This window comes from Equus przewalskii, chromosome 15, assembly GCF_037783145.1.
Source record: "Equus przewalskii isolate Varuska chromosome 15, EquPr2, whole genome shotgun sequence".
NCBI classification, from domain to species: Eukaryota; Metazoa; Chordata; class Mammalia; order Perissodactyla; family Equidae; genus Equus; species Equus przewalskii.
Window position 1 is genome coordinate 49,896,978 of NC_091845.1, and position 21,744 is coordinate 49,918,721.

A 21,744-nucleotide genomic window follows, 5' to 3' on the forward strand; every position below is an offset into this window, starting at 1 on the left:
CTGGGGGGCAACAAGGATGTAGGGCGGCTGTGGGCCCTAAAGTCCTTGTATGAGAGTAGTGGGAAGCGGGCAAGAGGATGGGAGTGGTGCGGGATGTCCTGAACTGCCGGCACGGGCAGCTGCTGGGGGTTCCTGGGACGCCTTTGGTCGGCCACCAACAGAGAACGGGGGTGAGGCTCACTTTCAAAGCCGAGCAGCCCGGCTCCACAGGGGCGCGGGGCGGGGAGGGAGCGCAGAAAGGCTGGAGCTAGCGGCGCGGAGAGAGGCGGGGCTGCTGAGGGGTCCCCAGGGGCCACCTTCGGGCGCTCACTGGCTAAGTAGAGGGTGCGGGCGCAAGTTCGAAGCCCAGCCCCGCCCAGCCTCCAGGGTCCCGCGCGGCGCGCACGGCGGGGCGGGGCGGGCGCGGGGAGGGAGGTGCGGCGGGCGCGCGGTTGCTAAGCCCAGCGCCCCCGGAGACGTTCCCGGTGGCTGTCGCCGGGCGCGGCGCGGCGCGGGGAGGGCAGCGGCGGGGAAAGAGGAGAGAAGGCGGGCGCGGGCTCGTCGCCGCTCGCGTTGCGCCCCGCCTGTCCGTGCCTCTCGGCCGTCGAGCCGCGGCCCCGCTCTGCACCGCCGCGCCTCGCTCGCCCCGAGCCCGCCGCCGCGCCATGCCTGCCGCCGCGCCCACCCCGCGCCCGCCACCGCCCCCGGCCCGGCCCGGCCCCGGCTGCCCTGCTCGGCCTGCCCCGGGTAAGTGCCGTGCGCTCCCGCGGACCGGTCGGCGACGCCGCCTGGCTGGCGTGGGAGCTCTTCTGTCGCCCTGCCTGGAGACCCCGCTCCTTGCAGGAGGGAGCAGCAGTGCCAGTCCCGCGGGGGTCCCCGAAGCGTGCCGTGTGTGTGTGTGTGTGTGTGTGTGTGTGTGTGTGTCCGTGTGTCCACACCGCTGAAACTCGCTTACTGGAGATAACGCTATCCGGAGCTGGTTTCCTCTCCCTCTCCAGCCAGAGGGACCTTCCTGGGAAACGCTTGGGCATTTTGCAAGGTGCAGAAGAGGGAAGGCGCCAGGGAGGGAGCTGACATTTATTGAGCATCTCAACGTGCCAGGTGCTTTACCAGAGTTGACCTCCTCCTCTTCAAAACCTGTCAGGAAGGTGGAATTATCCCCATTTCTCAGATGAGAAAACGGAGGTGCCCAGAAGTCTTGACTTGCTCAAGGTCGCGTGGCTTGAAAGCGGTGGAGTTGGGATTTGAACCCAGGCCTCCAGACTCTCTGACCTAGCTAAAGGAAGGGAAACTCTCCCTAGAACTAGATAAAGAAACACACAGAAGCACTAAAGACCCTTAGGAAAAAGGCTAGAGGCAAAGGATTTGAGAATTAACGGAAACAAACCATGAGTTTCTGAAATATCCCATCAATTAATTTCAAATATAGGACCGCATTTACACTGCCTTGCACATCTGGCTCTGGGGGCGAGGTGTTGTGAGGTAGAGAGAAGACTGCACCAGTGCTGGGCAGAGGCGTCTGGGGACACCTTTTCAGAGTATCCGCCTGCTGGGAGTCGGGGGTGAGGAGAAGTTGTGGAGGGAACTCAGTTGTTATTCATCCCCAACAGTTAGTCATCACTCCAACTCACCCTCTCCCTGTTGATTCCTATATCCCTTCCTTTCCTTGGTGTATTGTCCAAGATGACAGCTATCAAATTGAAGCTGGGCCCTACCTTTGGGGTTGCTTTTCATGAAGCATCTTGGCATGAGGTGGTCCTGTGCTTTGGTGGTTGTGTTAGGAGCTGTGAAGTTAGTCCATGTCCATGCTTATAGAAGAGATCTGTTGGGCTAGTGTTGAGCCAACAATCACCATGAGGGAGGCATCTAGAGCAGTAGCCAGGCATTGTGCTCATCCTTAAGGGGCAAGGTAGCAAGAAGCGGGGGCCCCAGGAGGAGGAAAAGGAAAGGGATATTGGGTTTTCTGGGCAGTCCAACTTCAGAAAAGAATTTCAGTTTAGTATTTGGATTGCTTTGGGTGGTGCCATAAGGTGCTTCACTGGAAAAGGAACAGAGGCAGAAAACAATTTCTGAAAGATGCTTTGTAACTCATTCCATTTAGGTCTGAGAGGTCTCTGAGCCATGTTGCTTGATGATGAGCTAAACGAAGTGAGGAGGGAAAGAGGCCCTGCATGAGAACCCCGTGAGGCTCAGAATACTGGAGTTGGAGTCTTCCTGTTATCATGGCCAGGCTTTGGGCAAGACTAGGAGAAAGAAATACTGGTCTCTGGACCGTCCCAGGTGCTTCAGGTCTACGCTCTATCCTCTCCGAGTCCTTTGCCATTTTTGTGCACATTGGTGCCCTGAGCTCTTTCATTCCCAACTGCCAGCCCCTTCTCTTTGTTGGAGGATGACACAAGGGCTTCTGGAATCTGCTTGGTCTATAGGAACCAAGAGCAAGGAGTGCCTGGAAATTGACATCTCCCCCAGCGGCAGCCCCTAACCAATCACTGTAGGTGCTGGAGGATAAATAGTCCAGTTCCCTTGCCCTTGATTGAGACACTCAGAGATCCACTGTGGAGTTGTGTCAGGTTGACCTCTGTGAGTCTTTCTGGGCTTGCTTCTCTTTCTTGTCTCTCTTCTTTGCCCCCCTACCAGCTTTTCCTAGGAATACTTCCTAATAAAACACTTTCATAGGAATTCTTATTCGGGATCTGATTCTTGGGAACCCAACCAAAAACATGGACCCTCTCACTCTCAATGTATTTTTCCTCCCGTGATATCTGAGTAAGACTGTATCATAGTAATGGGTAGCCTGTGCTAGCCTGTAGGGTGCCTTTGTATGAATTTGCACAAGATGCCTCCTTCTGGGAGGATGGAGTCCTGTGCCCAGGCATGGGATTCAGTGCCCATTAGTCTCCTCATCTGGGTGCCTTTGGCAATGCCCAACAGAAGGGGTGGCATGGTGCTTGTGCCTGGTGCTCAGAGAAGCAAAACAAAATGGAGAGTTCCTTAGTTGTCCCAGGATCTTATTTCTTGGCTCCTCTCATACCTCTTTTTCCCGGTTCAAGGGAAATTTGCCTCCTATGTTTTCCTAAATATTTGAATATTTTAGGCAGATGTTTTACTTTTCTCTGGACGAGCTGGTTAAATGTCTTGGCTTCTTTCTACAGCCACTAAAGGGAAGGGAAAGGCTATTTTGGCCAGTGGAGCCACAGTACCCCAGACTGCAGGCGGTGGTGGTCAGGGAGGGTGGGCAGGTCTCCACCAGCCTGCCCTTCCAAGGGGCCTCTGCCTTGTGGCGTCATTGTGTAGGGGCTCAGATGGGCTGCTTTAGGCAGAGGCTCTTGCCTGTGGAGGTTTCCTTTCCTTGAGTCCCAGGGGCCTGTTGTATCTATTATCCAGAGTTTCCGCACTTTTTCCTTTGGTGACCTCCTGTTAGTGTCTAAATTTGGCCCATCTCTTGGTAAAGCAGAACCCCTTTTGAAGATGCAAATGTGGGAGAGTTGTTTGAAAAGGATGTTTTTGTTAAATGTCTGGTAATGATGTCAGAAGAGGGAAATACAGGGAGAGTGGAAGAGTGGGAAGAAGACATCTGTACTGGGAACTGGGGAGTTGAGTTCCAACCCCAGAGGTCCGGGGCTTCCCGGTGACCTGGGGCAAGTCACTGAACTTCTCTGGGAACCTCAGTGTCTTCATCTTTCTTTTCTTAATAATTGCCCAGCCGACTTCAGAGGGTTGTTTGATGATCAAAGGGCACATATTTTCATTGACTCATCAAATAGTTATTGAGCAAGCCTATAAAATCCTTACCCAGGGAGAACTGGCTGTCTCTTGGGGACAGTGGTGTATGTGGAGGCACTGTGGTGTGCGTAGTAAGTGATGGAACAGAGAGGAGCACTAGTTCAGCAGCTGCATGAAGGGACAGGGGAGTCTCCTGAGCGGCTTGGGCTGGTCTTGAAGGCAAAGTGTTCACAGAGCTTTGCAAATGGCAGGGTGCTGTGTAGTGTGTCGTTATGGGGGTTAGAGCTCTTGATCCATCAGAACTGCCTTTAAATCCTGGCTCTGACACTTCAAAGCTGTGTGATCCTGGGAAAGGTACCCAACCACTCTGAGCCTCAGTTTCCTCATTGGTAAAATGAACATGAACGAATTGTTCTGAGGATTAAGTGATGTAAAGCACTCAGCTGATATTATTACAAATAGAATATATTGTTATTAAAGTTACCTTTTAGGCTAGAATTCTGTTTGGGTGTCTTGGGCCAGTGCTTCTCAAATATTATTGGGCATATGAATCATCTGGGGGATCTTGTTAAAATGCAGTTTCTGATTCAGGAGGTCTTGGGTGGAGCCTGACGTTCTGCTCTGCTCGCTAGCTCTGAAGTTCTGTAGGTGTTGCTCGTTTGGGGACCACACTGTGAGTATAAGGCCCTGGGCCACTCCTCCCAAGGTAAAGTCTGAGTCCTTTGTGGGGGCTGAAGAACACTGTGTTTGAGATGACGGGGAGGGTTTGGACCTCCTAAGCAGGTCTGACCTGGAGCTGGGGCAGAGAGAGCTGGGACTTGCTGCTTCCTAAAGAAGGTGATGGACAGAATGCAGCTTCCTTCCTGTGGCTTAGGACCAGACCCCTAGAGGAAGCTCTTCCTTCCCAAATGGCCAAATTCTGCCTACTTCTCCTGCATGCTGGCCTTGAGGATGGAAAGATGAATAAGCCACTGACCCTACCACAGTGTTGTTGGGGGCGGGGTAGAGGCAGGCATGTAAACATGTGATTATTACGTGGTGAGATAAGCATTCTGTAGAGTTCATGGGTAATGGAGATGGTAGTAAGAGGGTTGAGAAATGGAGGAAAACTTCCTGGCAATAATTATGTCTGAACTGGGTTTTGGAGGATGAGTCACAGTGGTGGGGTAGGGGAGGAGGGCAGAACAATATGGGGAATGGCATTCTAGGATTAAGGAACAGCTTGTGTAGAGGTAGGGTGCCTTTATTCAGGTCACTGTACTAAGAGTCATTTGGAGGATGGATTGTGATGGGAAGTTGATCAGGGAGACAGAGCTTGGTTCTTGAACGTGTATTAGTCAGGATAGGGCCCGTTCTGCTGTAGTAACAAATTAACTTCATCATCTTAGTAGCTTAACCCAACAAAGGTTACTTTTCACTCATACTCTGTGTCCCTCACATGTCAGTGGAGGGCCAAGTTGACAGAGCTTTCCCCATCTTACAGCCACACCATTTGGAAAACGTGGCCTATGTAGTCACCAGTGCAGGAGGAGATCATGGGAGATCATGCTCTCCGCCTCTTCCATGCTTCAGTCTGGAACTGATGAGTTGCTGCTTATGCCACAGCCCATTGGCCAGGACTCATTGTGAGGGGGCTGGGAAATGTTGGGCGGTGTGGATAGAAAGTCCAGAGAACATCACTGTCTTTCCCACATATGCCTTGTTATAGAGCTGATGCCTCATTCTTTAAGGCCAGAGGTTCTCAAATGGAGTATTATGTGAATTTCTTTAAAGGAAAAGAAATCTTGTAGATCCTAGTGATAGCTGAAGTTATTTTTATTATAATGCAATTCAAATATATAGCAACATTAAATAGGTCTAAACTCTCTATTTAGAGCTTTCATGTGACCATAAAACCAAAACGAATTATATAAATAAAATATCAACACATCTACAAATCGAGTAAATTCAGATTAATTTCATGAATTTAATGTGATGGATGAAGTTATTTTTGCTAAAACTAAACCACCGTTTCTGGTTCTATGAATTTGTTCTGATGAATTTGGTATGCTATGTGCCATGCCACGTGGATTGTGTGATGGCTCAATTCTCTCATCAGTTTCCTCTCTCTATATTAAGTCTCATTAGCCCGTGACAGTTAAAATAACATTTCTTGTTGCCTACTACATCATAAATGCAAGAATTCATATAGTGAAATGATGTGTCAGCACATGGTCATAACATGGTTGTTCAGATGATCCAGAATATGTTTCCATTGTTTTTCTACTGATAATCTTAAAAAAGATAATCATGAAAATGAAAGTGCAAAGTTAAACAAAAAATAATGTTAGAGAACTCATGAAGCCCCTCAAATATGTCCAAGGATCCCCCAGAATTGGAGAAACAGGTGGAAAACCACTGGAGTGTTTACTGAAGTGGAGAGAGATGGTCAACTGAATGGTTTAGAGACTTCACTTTGAACAGGTGTGTGGGTAGGTGAAGGGTAGGGAGGAAGGCTAGAAGCAGATGCTTCAGGTCAGATGTGATGACAGTGGGCACCAAGGCAGTAAGCAGTTAAGGGAATGGAGAGAAGGTGTCATATTGAAAGACATTTAGGAGGTGGAATCCATAGGAATTGGAGATTGACTGGATGTGAGAGGTGAGGGAAGGGAAGAGGAGTCAGGGATGACTGAGCAGTTGATGGTGCCACTGACCAGGGTGAGGACCACACGTGTCCATGAAAAGAACAGAAGAGCTCAAGGCTAGAGCTGTGCTCAGCCGTATTCATCATCCCTTCTTTCCTAACTGACTTGAACTTTCCTGAACCGATTTCCGAAGAACTGCTGTGTCTTGTGGGGTCTGTTTTTCCTCTCCAGGACATTTAATTAGTGCTCATTTGGGTGATAGGAGTTGCTTTGTTAGCCTTTCTATTGTGCCTGCTGCTTCTGACCCATTGGAGAGGGTTCTGGCAACATTTTGCCTAATTGAGTACATACTCTTTTGTCTTCTGCATGTTTGAAGAAAGTGAAAAAAAACTGAGAAAATTGTGCATGGTTCTGAGATAGAAGCTGTCATACCATAAAATGAGATAGTTATCTGCCTTCAGTTTTTAAGAACATCACCAATCAACTTTCCACTCTGTTTTTTTGCACAGAGATACTCAAAATTCTCCGAGGAGAGATCACATGTGGTGTAGGTTAAATGATCTCTAGGTAATTATATAACAAGGAATATGGAAACTCTGTCCTTTGGGGAAGTGGAGGGCAGAGAACATGAGGCCACCCAAATAGACAAGCGAATAAAAATGTCACAAACTAAAAACAAATCCCTGTGGTTGCTAGAGTGAAATCTTGTGTTAATTAACGTTTTTGGCATTAAATAATTTAAAATGTAATTTGGTGTTTCCTCTTTGTATGAATTATTTACCCAATACACCAACTGATGGGAGCAACATGAGCAAGCTGCCAGAAGTGGCTTTCACTCTGCTTATTTCCACTCATGACAAACTTCTACTTGTCTCTTGGCCTTGATTCAGGCATCATCTTCATGGCAGAGCCTCCAAGGTCGTCCATGGAGATGTGTAGCTTCCCCCACTGTGACTTTTTGGAATTTGTAATAAATGGTCTGTAGGCAAGTGGTTACCTGTCACCCCCAGAGACCACATGCTACTTGAGGACAGGGACTGTGTGTTTTCATCTTGGAACCCCCTCTAACTAGCAGAGCGTTTTTCCTAACAGCCATCTCCATACCCATGAGCTAGAAGGGCACCCTTTAAGAAGCATCTTCTGGCCTCAGGCTGGTTGGTGGAGCAGATCTCCCAGCAACAACCTGGTTTGAGGACTACCTCTTCCAGGAATGAGTTGGATGAAACTGCTTGTTCAATTTAGTTCAGATGCTGTGTTGGTTTCAGATTGGCTGCAACCAGAATCCTCTAGAACTTGGGTCTCTATATCCGTGGCAGAGACAGCTGGTGCTCCCCAGATGTCCACATGCTCCGCTTCTGTAGCAGATGCTGTCGGTCCCTGTCGATAGTCCCTGTTCTGATGTTTCCTCCACAATCCACTGTAACACTGTTTGAGGGCACTCTTTGGCTGCAGAGGCATGGTTGGCCCATTCTTGGAGAAAGCCAGAAGTGCTGAGGAGTTAATGTCCCTAGGAGCAGCTCTCAACCTTCTTAATGGAGGGGAATGGGTGGATAAATATCACAGTTTCCTTGCCTCTCTGGTGAGACAATCCTCAGGCATGTTCCACCTATTCTTCCCAGAGGTCCCCAGCAGAGCTGAGCCCAGGTTGCCCACAGTAGTAACCTGCTTATTCATGCCGCTGTTGTGTCTCATTTTTTCACTCTCCTCCAGTGCTTCCCAGGATCACCTCCCAACTAAACTCAAATCCTTACCCCAAACTCTGCTTTTGGGAGAGTCCAGTCCAAGACACAAGACCCTTTTGGGTTGACTGGGGCCCCTGGACTGTGGGTAGAAGTAGGATGTGTGACTCCTTATACAAGGCAGGTAAGAGCCAGAGCGCTGCCATCGCTTCTCTCTCTAGCTACTGCGTCAAACAGGGAGGATCTGAGATGGAGGAAGGCGGCTGACTCCACCTTGGAATTCATATGAGCAGGAAACTTTCATTCTGGTAGCCACTGAGCTTTTGGGCATTTATTGGTTGAGGCACATCCCTACGTGACACGGAGCATCAGCACTGTCCCCTTGGGGTGCCAACGCTTAAGTCAGCCCTTCCTCCATTTCCCCATTCTGTACTGATCTGTAAGAACTCAGGATCTTTTACCTATGATCTTCTTGAATGCTTCTAATTTCCAAAGTCCGTCCCTCTTCAGTGGTTTGATTAATATTAAAGTACAATTTCTCTATATTTTTCTATAGCTTTTAATTCACCTGGAATTTATTTTAGTATATCCTTGTGAAATAAAAATCCAAATTCATTTTATTTCCACGTTATTAACCAATTGTTTCAATACTGAACAAAAATTATTCTTACCTTCCCCATTAGTTCGTAATGATCTTTTATTATGCATTAAATTCTTATGTGAAGTAGGATATATTTGTGGGCTATAGTTTTATTTTTCCTTAAATTCAGCTATTCTTGTGTAAGTACCAAGACATTGTAATTGTGGCTCTGTGATATATTTTATTGTCTTCATTACTCGTCTCCCTCCTGTCCTCTCTCAAAAATTGCATTAGTGCTTAAATTGCCTCAAACCTACAAATTACAATGGTGAAGAACTGATGTGTTTAGCTTATTAGGACTTCACATTCTGGAAGGGACAGTCATTTAAATGGATCTTCTATTTCTTCTCTCACTTTTGTAGTTTTCCTTATGTCGATCCTATACATTTCTTGCTAAAGTTATTCTTAGGAATTCTGTATATGTTGACATTATGATGTTATTACTTTTAAAATTATATTTCCTAACTGGTTATTGCTGTTATATAGAAAGCTTTTATACATATGTATTTATATATTTAATATAAATATGGCATACATAATTAAAAATTTTGGCCTTATTGCTCGCCACTTTCTAATTATATTTTGAAGTAAAAACATGTAAAGCTATTTCATGAGGTTCCATGTGCTCTAATTTCTTTTCCAGGTAGCTCAGAATAAACAAATAGATACACTGTAGAAGTGAAATAAATTTCAGGAGGAAAGGAGGGCGATAGAGAGAGAAAATGTGTACAAAGGAGTTGGGTATGTGGTAGGTAGGAATCAGAGGATGCCACCCCCACAGTCCATGCGCAGAGTTACAGATCCTGTGAAAACAAACAGCTTGGGTTCATTGTGTGTTTTCTCTTTGAGACATAATCTTCCATGAATTTAAAACTTGCTTGTAGATGTCTCTGACTGGTCCTAGACATGACCAGCTTCAACCTCATAGTCTTCCCTTAGATGACTGACACTTGTTAGTAAGAGCACGTTTATATGTTGAGTGCGGATAATAAAAGATGATGTTAGAGATGCCGGCTCTACAGCGATGCCAAAGACAGGCCTGGCAAGTCAGACTGGTTAATATAAAACAAAATAAAAGGATACTACATCCCTGGTTAGGGTCTCACCTTCTGTTCGAGTTAAGAAAACCAGAATCTTTGGACATATTAATTTGAGAAGAGAAAAGAAACAGAAAGAAGCCAAGTGCACTAGATCGAAGCTCTTCCTTGTTCTTGGAACTTAGAGCCGCCTGATGCCCATGGATGGCAGGCCTCCCTAGTCATCTTTGAGGACGCTCCTGAGCACGAGGTCATGGGGATGCTGTGTGCTGGCTATTAGAACCTTTTGTTATGTTCTTTTTAATGCTATTACTATTCACTTAGAATTCCAAGGAATTGGTCATTTTCTGCAAGAATGGCATAACTGAAGATGCTTTACGGGTTTTGAAAATGGTATTTTCCAAAGATGTAGTATGAAAGAAAAACAGGAGTCCACACTCACATTAAGGAGAAATAGGGAATAAATGAAAAATCCCAGAACCAGTTGCAAGATCCCTGTGGTTTCCATGTTCTCAGGAACATTTGTTAGTTATTTATTTTTTTCCAGTTGCTTTGTCTATATTACAAAGCAAAGACAGCAGTGGTTGCCTGATTCTCTTTGTGTTTAGTTGTGCTTTCTTCATCAAGAGTACAAAGTAGGGGTCTTTGTTAAGCTGTTTCCTTATAAAGAGGAGTGTAAGTGTTGGGTGAGGAGACAGACTGGATCTCTAGCTTGTTCTAGACAGTCTTGCCCCTAGCGTGTTTGCATGGCCATAAACACAATGTGTGGGCTTTTAAGTAGTCTTAAGTAAGGATGTTAACAAAGGAAAAAACATACATAATGGATTTTTATTCTACTGGGAGGAGGGAGTGGGGTTTTAAATATCTACCCATCTCAGGGGAAAAAAAGGGAAGTTTTCTATTTTCCATGCTGCCTTGAAACTGTCAAAAATTCTCAGCAGTTTCTGGCTAGCTAGCTGTCTCCATCTGGAGGCTGGCATTGTGTTTTTTTAACCTACAATTAACTACCATCCGCTAAAAATTCAACCAGTAATAGTCATATCCTTTCATAGCTTTTTAAGGAACTTTTTCTTACATGTTCTTACCGTTCTTTTCTTACCCTTGAGAATATCAGTTTTCAGTGTCAAAGTTCCAAAATTAGATCTAGGGGAATCTGATGATCGCTGTGAACTATTCTTTCGTTCACTCACATATATTCATCGAGTGTCTACTCTATGCCACTGTGGTAGGCACAGTAATTTAATTAACTTAAACTTAAATTGAAAATAAGCGCATAGAGCTAGTGGCCATCACATTAGACATTGCAGAGCTAGAGGGCTGGGGAGACAGAGGTTAAAGCATCAAGTGAATATTGTAACACCAAGAGTGGTAAGTGCTCTGAAGAAAGAAGCAGGACTGCCAAGTGATGGGTATGGAGTGGTTTGAGAGTCTTCAGAGAAGGCATCTTGGAGAAGTGATGTTAGATCCATTGCGCACCTGGACAAAGGGAGGAAGGATGTGAGAGAAATAGTTTGAAGACACTCCAGGCACCTCTGGGTAATTAACTGCCTGTTGTTTTTAATGCAACATGAGAGAAGGAATGCCTTCTACTTAGGAATTTTTAAAAAATGCCACAAAACAGCACTCATTCCTATTTTAAAATTTAAAGGCCTTTCATAGTTTTGGGCGATGGTGTGGGTCTAGTTCCTGGAAGCAGAACTCAAGGTGGGGATTCTTGGGCATGTGATTATTGAGGAGAGCTCTCAGGAGAAGGGAGTTAGAGCAGCAAGATGAGCCAGGGACATAGCTAAGCAAGGATGTGGTCTCAGCTGGAGACGGGCCTCAGCCTGAGCCCACAGGTGCTCTGTAGCATGCATTGCTCCACAGAGCTGGTCCCACCTTGGGGTAAGGGGCAAGTCTTTTGTACCCTTCCTTGTCCCCATCAGTCGGTCGTTGATTATGGGCTGTCCTGTGAAGGTAGGGTTGGGTGTGTAACCTCCTGAGTGGAGTGGCTCTAGGCAGCGAGAGTCATTCCTGGGACAATTGAGCAGTGGTGGACCTTTAACAGCCAACATTCAAAAGAGCTGGTGGATGGGGGCCATTGCCTGGTAAAGGGCATCTGGGCGGCCACTTACAGCATCCGCGACTGTGCTGGCCCTGTAGAACGTTGATGACTAAGTAGCTTTAGATAGATTTGGGGGCAGAAACAGATGAAAAACCATGAGTATATGGTTACTTTGATCACCCAGCACATTCTGATGATTATGAACTCAACTGATGGGCTATTTTCATTAACACTACTATGGATTTATTGGGTTCTTTCATACAACACCTATTTATTGTCAGCCTACCACATGCCTGGCATTAGGTCTGTGTATTTGGAATCTTGCTAAGCAAGAACCCATTTATTTAGTAGACTCCATCTCTGTAAGTTATATATTTTTGGCAAATGCCAAGAGATAGCATCGTGAGGGATCCCAAAGAAGCTTAACCATAACTGCTGGAGAAGCCAGAAGCTGCCAATGTTTACCTCAACAAGGCAGTAGCCTTTGTTAAAACATTTGTGTATGATGCTCTCAAAAGGCCAAATGCAGCAGTTGGGCTGTTTCCGGAACCATGTAAGTTTCTGCCCACCGAGGCTGGCTTCTCAGCGGAGGAGCCTGCTTGCCTTGGTACCACTGTTGTCAATCTGATTTAACCACAATGTGACATACTGAGTTCTACCATTTGCAGGCAACCTTATGCCCGTCATCTTGTTACAGTCTTTTTGGCCATCCTGGGAAGCCATGCTCATGGTAGTCATGCAGGCTCCCATGGCAGTGAGGACCACCAGGCACTTTGCCAGCAGAGATGTAGGTGAGGCCCCTCTTGGCTCTGGCATTCACGGTGGGTACTGGGGCCACGGCTGGAGCTCTGTGGTGCCTGTTGGATCTCTGTTGCAGTCAGGGTCTTGGCACCATGACTTCCCTACTTTTAAATTAGAGGAAAACCAAACCCAGTTTGAATTCCCTGAAGGAAGAAAAGTTTGCACCTTAATCTGCTTTACCCCAACATCTCTCTTCTTTGTTTGGAATCTTAATACACTTCAGGGAGTTTTTTAGATCATCCTGTCTAGGGCCATGTCAGGGAAAAGCTATTGCCAGCTGCAGGAAGACTGTGTGAATTTATTTTGCCTAGTTGGGATGCTGGCTGGCTTAACAATTAGGGCAGAGCTAAACTAGGCTGCTTTGCTTAGGTATTGATGCCCATTGATGAGTCTGAGTCTTGCTCTGTTTCCTGTGGATGATCCCATGAGCTTTGCTTTATTCCATGGTTACAAGTGACACCCCTAAACCTGTCCTAGCCATTGTTCAAAAAGATTCAGGATCTGTGCAGGGATTGTTTCAGTTCTTACTAACTAGCTGTGTGGCCTTGAGCTAATTGCTTACCTTCTATGGCCTACAGCTCTATCTAAAAATTGAGTGTGTTAGGCTACTGGCCCTTTCATTTCTAATGTGCAACGATTTTCACCCACACAGCTTTTGCATCCAACACACGACTTCTCCATAGGATCCTTCTTTGCATCCTTCTTCCATTGGATCCATGGCATTACTTTTGTTTACAAAGGATGCATCTTTCAGCATAAGCAATTTATGAGGATTTTTACCAGTAAATCTAATCAATCATGTAAAATGATCATGTCTTGAATATTTATGGAAAGTTCTTCCCGAGTTTGGTGTACCTAAACCTCAGATAAATGGCACAGTGGAGCTATTTAGATTATTTATTTTTTCTTGAGTGAACTTTGGTAATATGTTTCTTTCATGGAATTCATCCCTTTCATTTAAGTTGTCTTATTTATTGGCATAAGGTATTCATAATATTCCCGTATTATTATTGTACATAAATAGCCCTGTGTTTTCAAATGTGTCATCTCTCCTGAATGTGAATGAAAGCTATATATTTTTTGGAAACATTTCCTCTTGAATTGTTTTACTTGCTTTCTATTTAATTATATGTTGTTCATGGAGGTTGTCTTATCAAGAAGTCAAAATTGTTTGAAAACTGCTTTCTAAAGAATCCACAGGCTCCCTGCCTCCTCTGTCCTGTGTAATAACGGATGGTGGAGGTGTCCGCCTGCCCCTCAGATGAGCATCTGATAAATGAGGGGTGAGAGTCATCAGGGCCAGGCTCTGACAGATGGTTCAAATATTCCAAGTGTCTTTACATTGATCTAAGATCCGTTCAAACCAAAGCAGGAAGAATTAGAAATAAAATAGATGTGCTCAGTCCCTCTAGAAAAAAAAGATGGAAGAGTTTGCTTTCAGAATGATTTTTGCAGCTTCACCCATAGGGATGGAAGGTGGTGAGGCTCTGGCTAGCCCAGTGTTTAAATGTTGTGATGACACAGGCCGATGGAGACTGATGGGCCAGTGAAGGCCTCGGGGTGCCATAACCAGAAAGAAAGAGGAAAATGTGAAGCCTTGCAGGCATCGAGTCAGCTGGAGACTGCTCCCAAGGTGGAATGTACTTTGTGTTCCCCTTTCAAATGAACACACCCACAGCGCCTCCCTAAGCAGCACCCAGAAAAGCAAAACGCAGCCCAGATCAAGGTTATTGTGATCTTCCAGCTACAACAGACAACTGGGATTAGAAATCCAGGTCGTAGGAAACAAAAGCCCGCCTGGGAGCTGTGCCCTCTTGGAATTTTACTCAGTCCGTGGTGACACCCCACAGCCCAGATCAAGGTTATTGTGATCTTCCAGCTACAACAGACAACTGGGATTAGAAATCCAGGTCGTAGGAAACAAAAGCCCGCCTGGGAGCTGTGCCCTCTTGGAATTTTACTGAGTCCATGGTGACACCCCAGGGATGAGGTCGCCGGTGAGGGTGAGTCGGGGAGCGTTGGGAGGAAACATGACACCCAGGGATGAGACTGAAAGATAAGCTATCCCCAGGAGAAGCTTTGGTCAAAACAAACCGGCATCAGATGTTGCAAAGGAGGACAACGGGAGGGACAGAATGGCATCTGGAGAGGCTCCCCAAACAGTGGCACACAGAGCCGCCGGCAAAAAGAGGAGCATAAAGTCTTCGCATGACAAACTAGTCAGAAAGCGGGAGGAGGATTCATCCGGAGGAAGAGCAGTGGGAGAGAAACTCTTATTGTGGTTGCTGGGACGTCCGAGGCCTCACCAGCCTGGTAGCAAATGAGGCCGTTGATATTAATGCCCACTTTGGAGTCCCAGCGGCCCCACCTGCTCACACAGGACAGGGTTTTGAAACCCAGCTCCTTCAGCATCCATCCTTAACCCTGTGCTCCAAGGACCAGAAGGGCTGGCGCAGATGCCATCCTTCCACTCTTTTGTCATTACCTCCTATGCTTGTTATCTTCTCCCAGGTGTCCACCAGTGTCTTGCACAAAACACTGCTGCCTTCCCATGGCCCCCACCGGTTCCTGCCCATTTGCCAACTGGTGCAAAGAGATCCCAGAGACATAATCCCAGCACTGGGCCAGAGCCGACCCTGGATCCCAGTTTGGATTGAGCTGGGTCACACTTGCAGGGTTAACCAAGTGGCTGTGTCCCATGGTGATCTCTCCCACCGTGGTCTGGATGTTCTGGTTCACTGACCACTTGGGTGAAGCAAGAGGTATTCTATAGCAGTGCTTCACAGCCTTTCATGTGCATCAGACCACCCGGGGATCCTGCTAAAATACAGAATCTGATTTGGTGGGTCTGGGTTGGAGGGTGAAATTCTCCATTTCTAATAAAAAGATGCTGCTGGTCCACTGTGGGTGGTCAAATTCTAGATCACTCCCTCCCCCACTTCTATCTATCATACTTGAGAAAATCCTTTGGTGAGGAAATCATGACTGGACTTTTTGCACTGGTGATGTCATGTTTTGATTACTTATTCACATTATGAAAATCAAGATGCGGTTTGTTATAAGACCACCCTAAGGAATTGGTTTAGGGGCCACTTTGAAATTGCTTATAGTACACCAGCACGCCCAGAAGGATACTCCGAAACTTCCCTCTGTATCTTTGCTTCTCCAAGTGTGGTCCCTGGGCCAGCGTCATTGGCATCACCTGAGACCTTGTTAGAAATGCAGAATCTCCAGCCCCACCCCCACCCGAGACCTTGTGTGACTGAATTAGGACCTGCACTTTACTATGGTCCCCGGATGGTGTGTGTGCACAGTAACATTTGACAAGCCCTGTCTGGAGAACACAGTACATCAGAAACGGGAGACGCCGGTTTAGCCACTTTTGCAGGATGCCCAGATGAGGCACATCAGTGACAGTGGGGAAAAGTTCCTACCTTGGGCGTGGGCCCTTTCTGTTGTGCTGTGTCCTGGGACGTCTGGGGAGAGAGGAAGATGCTTTCCGGCTCACAGGGAGCCTGAGGGTTCTTGCTCCATGTGACAAAATACAACTATAGCAGAGGAGGAAATGGGAACCGTGATGTGATGATGAGATGGGTAGCATAGGCGGGACTAGATCAGCGTGAGTGCGAAAATCACGGGAGGGAGACGGGAATGGTTGAGTGGATCAGGATGAGCATCAAAAGCAAGGAAAGACGTGTAAGCTTGGTCACTTTAAAATACTCTTGTAAACAATGGAGGCAGTCCATAAAACTCATCGTAACTCCAGAGTAGCTGGGACAGTAAACTTCATCTTTATTTTTTCATTTTTTTGTGAGGAAGATTGGCCCTGAGCTAACATCTGTAGCCAGTCTTCCTCTTTTTGCTTGAGGAAGATTGTCCCTGAGCTAACACCTGTGCCAGTCTTCCTCTATTTTGTATGTGGACACTGCCATAGCATGGCTTGATAAGCAGTGTGTATGTCCATGGCCCATGAACCAGGGACCCTGGGCCGCCGAAGTGGAGGGCGTGGACCTAACCACTATGCACTGGGCTGGCCGCGTAAACTTCATCTTTAAATCACTGAGTAGCTTAGGAAAAAAGTATCAGACATCCGTTAGGTGGGCTCTAACAAGGACTGGCGAATAGTCCTCACTCAGAGACCACACAGGGAGCTTGTGCCAATATGCTGGGGGCACTCCAGGAACTTGGCATGACTGGTCCGCAGATAAAAGACAACCCAGAACAGGGCCCTTCTGAGATGAGAGCAGGAGGAAGTCTTTTTACTTCCTCTGTTTCTGAGGTCTTGGTTAGTGTCCTGTTGGTAATAAAGAAGATTAGGTAGAGATGACGTTAATTGGACATAGGAGTGTCAGCAACAATGACAGCCAATAGTATGGCAGTTTTATTTTATTACCTTACCTTTATTAATTTCTCCAGCTTTGATCAATACGGATGTTGGTCAGGCTTCTGACTTATTATGAAACAGTAGCATTTTTGAAGCTTAGCGAGAGGCTGCATTCCAAGTTTTTATTCGTTTAGAAAACCCTCCTTGGGATGTTTGCATAATCAAATCTAAGTTCGCAAATGTTTCTCCTGCCTCATATCTGCACATGAACAAATTGAATCTGTTCCCAAACAGCCCCTTGGAAAACGCCCAGGACGAATGATTACTCAGTGAAAAAAAACATGATTCCAGCCAGCCCTCCTCCGTCTCCCACAGAAGACGAGACGTGAATGGCCTCTCAGCACCGCCTGCTGAGGCCACAGTGATCAACCTGGGAAATCACCAAGAGGAATAAAGTTGATAAAAGGGGAAGTATTTTAACGGGAGCTTCCCTGCCAGGAAGGGGGTTTGCATGCCATTAGATGCGTTGACTTTTATTTTCCAGTCATTTGTTATTATCGTTGTATTGCATATTTCCAGATGTTTTAAAACCCCAGTTTCCATTTCCTTTAGTACTCATAATTTGTAAATGCTTAAAGAGTGATGATGTATTACCTACGTCCTATAGCATTTGGGTGTGATTCTCCCATTTCTTTTTCCAGAGTGTTATTACAGCTTTTTAGGAGCCAAGGTAACAATTCCAAAGTTTGTGCTGACCTCAGACATAGTTTTTCTTTGTGTTGTTATTAGACATATGGGTTAGGATTAAAAAATGACTAGGAAGAGGTGCACTCTCTTTGTTCTGATTAAAAAAGACAAGTAAAAGATTAATTTCAGCAATATATTTTTTATTGCTTTTTTTCTTGATCCTAAATTCGCTGATTAGCAGCCTAAACAAAGTAATACTAAATGATTAGAAAGGAAACTGGGTTGATGTGACTTCCAGTCATTTTGAAGGCCTTTTCAGTAGAATGAAGTGTCACTCTGACCCTTGTGGAATCAGGTTACGTTAATTCATCTGAATTGTGGCAGCAGATAGAAGACACGATTGCCAGGAGCCAAACCCATTAGAGGCAACGACAGTAAGAGGCCTGTGACTTACCAAGTTTATTGGCTCACACCAAGAGTCCTAGGATCAGTGAGTAGGGAGCTTTTTTCTCTCCCCAGAAGAGCTGTAGGCTTAGATTTGCTGGAGTGTTTCTCTTATTTCCCTGTCCCTACTGGTTTTCTATTTCAATTGCTACATGAATGACACAGTCACCCCGCTGAGTCACATTTAGCATTGCATTCTCTTTGCCCTTGAGATGTACGTACATGGGTTTGGGGAAATCCAAGGTTACAAGCCTCTTTTCTTTCGGAGAGGGAAGAAAATAAGCCCAGTTTGAGTGCCCACTCTGCTAAGCAGCGTGCTGGGCATCCTCAGCATGAGTGAGCTATCCCATTTGGCGGATGTAGAAACTGAGGCTCAGAGGGATTATGTTACCTTCCCAAGGTCACACAGCTAATAAGAGCCTGGTGGAACCAGGATTTCAGTTAGGTCTTCCGACGCTGTATTCGGTGTTCCTGGCACTACTCTAAAAGGAAGCTTTCACAGACTCTGAAGAAATGTACTGCTCCCCCCACCCATATAGTCGCTCTTTATAAATGCGGCTGCGGCAAATCTCCTTGTGGCAAATGGACGTCTGGGATCATGTTTTATTTCACCTTGTTTATTTAATCTGTTTGGGAGGTCTGTCGTGTGATGTCTTCCAGAGCTGAAAGCAGTTACACTCCATTATTTACAAGGGGAGCTGGAGGACTGAGGCTGGGTACACGTGTTTGATGTTAGCGCTGGGAATTAGTTTCCCAAATCTGGAGTGCCTGCTCTATGTAATAAGGCTGAGAAGGGGAATTTGCATAATCCATGGTCTCTGCCTTTAGGGAGCTTAAGTTGAGAGGGAGAAGATTTACACCTGTGAAGATGAAGCAACAATTAGCTGAGATTGGCAACAGTTAGCAGGAGGGGAGACCCGGTGTTCTGCAGCCAAGTGCTGGTATTGGGTCTCAAGCATTCAGGCTAAATGTTGCTTGAGTGAATGAACAGAGCTCCAGAGGAGGGAGCTGACTGTGAGCTTGTGAGGTCAGGGAAGGTTTGGTGGAGGCTGTGGGTCTTAGGTCTTACAAGATGGTGAGGCTGGGATGGGTGGGAGGAGTGAGGGTGGAGTAGGGGTGGGATGGATGGGGGCCGCTGGATTCTGGAGGGCGTTACATATCAAGTTGAGGAGTTCGGGTTTGGCATCCTGCAGGATGGTAATACGGAGCCACTGTAGGTTTTGGAGCAGAGGAGTGGCTCAGAGAAAGCAGTGCTTGTCCTGCTGTATGCGTGGGGTTAGATTGGTGCAGGGGAGAAACCCTATAAACATTTGTATTTGTGGCATATGAGGCAAAGCAGCAGTACTGTCAACTCGAGGCTAGTTCAATTTATGTTGCTGTAGGAAGTGAACAGAAAGGGTGCTACAAGAGCATCTTTTCCCTGTCCCTTCCTGGGAAGCTGCTGGCTTGGTGGCTGAGGCCTGGGAATTTGGATGTTCAGTCTTTACTGTTGCCACGTTCGTAACTATTTACTGTCGATGTAGGGACAGAGTAGGACTTATTATCCTAGATCATATTAGCCTGAGCCATATGGAATTTCCATTTTTTGGTAATGGGTAGAACTACTGGCAATTTCATGTGGTTCCATTAAATCGATTTTGTAAGTTGTTGTTGGAGATGAGTGGACACGGGCTGGCCTTTGTTTTCTGGTCAGGGTGACTGGGGTAAGTACTGCAGTAATGCTGCTTACAGATAGCCTGAAAATGCTGTTGTCCCTGGGAGATGACACTATTCCTGGAGACAGGGCCCAGGCCCGCGGGATGTGCTCTGCTCTCCCTATGTTTGCTCCCCCTGCCTATGGACCGGGCATTCAGAGTGTCCTGATTTTTTCTCTTCCCTTTAAAGAAGAAAACCCTTGCTCTGGACTAAGAATTTTAAAGGAGGAAGGTGGGCTTGTGGAAGAGAAGATAAAAATGTTTGCATCTGGAGGTTGTGTTTTCCTGGCGCTCCCTGGTAGCCTGATGCAGACAGAATGAGAAGTGCCATTTCTGTAGCTCCCAGGTGTGTTCGGGAGGAGCGGGACTGAGTTCTCACTCTTGCCGCAGACTGCAGAGGTTTTCACTGCGTGAAGTATCTTGGTAGTGGACTGAGTATGCCTGCTGGTGGTGCCGCAGAGGCTGAGCTGCGTGTCTTCACACCCTTTGTGTCCGTGCCCTGGGATGGAGGCCACTGTTGGGGAGCCTCTCCTGGGTTCAGGGATGGAGTGCTCCCAGATTGCTCCCACCAGGAGGACAGGAGGACAACTACCAGGATTCAGGACTGGTTCTGGGATAGGGTCTGCTGAAACTGGCTGCGCACAGCCGTCCCAGAGAGCACGCCACCTCCCTCCCTCACCCTGACTCTGGGTACCACAGGGCCAAGTCATCTGTCACCACACCCAAGCTCCACAATTTCACTGTTTGGGACCTTGAGACCACTGGTCCCATCGTGACTTGCCTCTCTGTCATCCTTCGTCACCACTCAACATGTGAGCCCCACCAGTGTCGCTCCTGTTCCCTGAATACTGTTGTATGCCTCCCTGACATCCCATATTGGATCTTTCTCTGGGACCCTCCTGAGCCCCCTTCCATGCTAAACTCTCCCTTCCCTAATGTATTTACCAAATGCTCCCTTGTCCTCCTGGTTCTCCCCTGAAAATCCCCCTCCCCTCCCTGCCCTGGAATAGAGAGTTCTTTTCCATTGACTTAGCCTGAAACCTGTGTATCGAGGGTCCTGCTCTGTGGGAAGCACCATCAGGAAGACAAATGACATACGCACCTGAAGGCCACCTTCCTTGCACCCTGCCTCAATTTTTCCAGTGAGGGAACACAGTCTGATATTACTGCTGCTGATCTCTCTCTCTCTCTCAGCATCAACTCTCTCAGACAAAAATGGAGGCAGATTAGAGAGATTATGAGAAGAAAAGGAATAACAGATGTCCATAAATAAACAGTTTAACTGTAAGTGTGATTGTTAAGCTCATCAGTTTCTGGCAGGTGGGAAGATCAGTACCAGCCACTACTTGTCATCTAATCTGACACCTGTGTCTAGATGGAAATCATCTCAGAACAGATTGTATGCTATAATTAAAAAGCAAAAAACATTCTGTGTAAATATGCTAGGCCACATTGCCCATCCTGGAGTTTCTGCCACCATTCAAATGCACTTAAAAATAATTAGTTTGAACGTTTTTTTTAAAGGAAGCATAAACAGTAGATTCCTACATGTAGGATATGACATATGGATCCTGGGGGGGTAACTTTAATAATTTGCAGACCACGCTCATGGTTTAACCGAGTTGCATATTCTGTCATTTTCCTGTTTCCTTTACTGACCTGGACAGAAATAAAAACGCAACCACTTTTGTTTCAACTACTTTATTCCGGCTGAGTACAGCTGATTAGGAGATACAGTCTTGTTTTATTCATTTATTCAGTTTATCAGGAAATATAATGAGAACAAGCATATTCTCATTATTAAAGCTCTAAATGTTAATATGACCTTGCTTTCTTTCTTTCCTTTTTTTTTAATAATGAGAGGAAAAACCACTTGGAGGAGAAAGTTTCTATACCTAGACTGAAATCTCCTTCAACTTTCTTTTTTTTTTTATGACCCCCAGTGCAAGAGAATCTCAGAGCTTTAAGAAATGTCCACCATAGCATGTTGGTCCATGAGTTCTTATGATGCCAGGTGACACTGTGTACAGTCGAATTCTACTTTATCAAGATATTACATTACTACCAA

General features: G+C 46.2%; 1 protein-coding gene across 2 annotated transcripts in view; it reads left to right on the top strand.

Moving 5' to 3' along the window:
- Window positions 1-408: 408 nt before the first annotated feature.
- The window catches only part of DCLK3 (doublecortin like kinase 3), a 49,084-nt gene continuing 27,748 nt past the window's right edge, over window positions 409-21,744 (top strand). The window contains exon 1 of one of the 2 annotated variants that reach the window (XM_070577332.1): window positions 409-726. In XM_070577332.1, the coding sequence (XP_070433433.1) occupies window positions 645-726 (82 nt within the window). In that variant the 5' untranslated portion in view covers window positions 409-644. The remainder of the gene's footprint in view (window positions 727-21,744) is intronic. The other variant, XM_008543997.2, reaches the window with a different exon arrangement.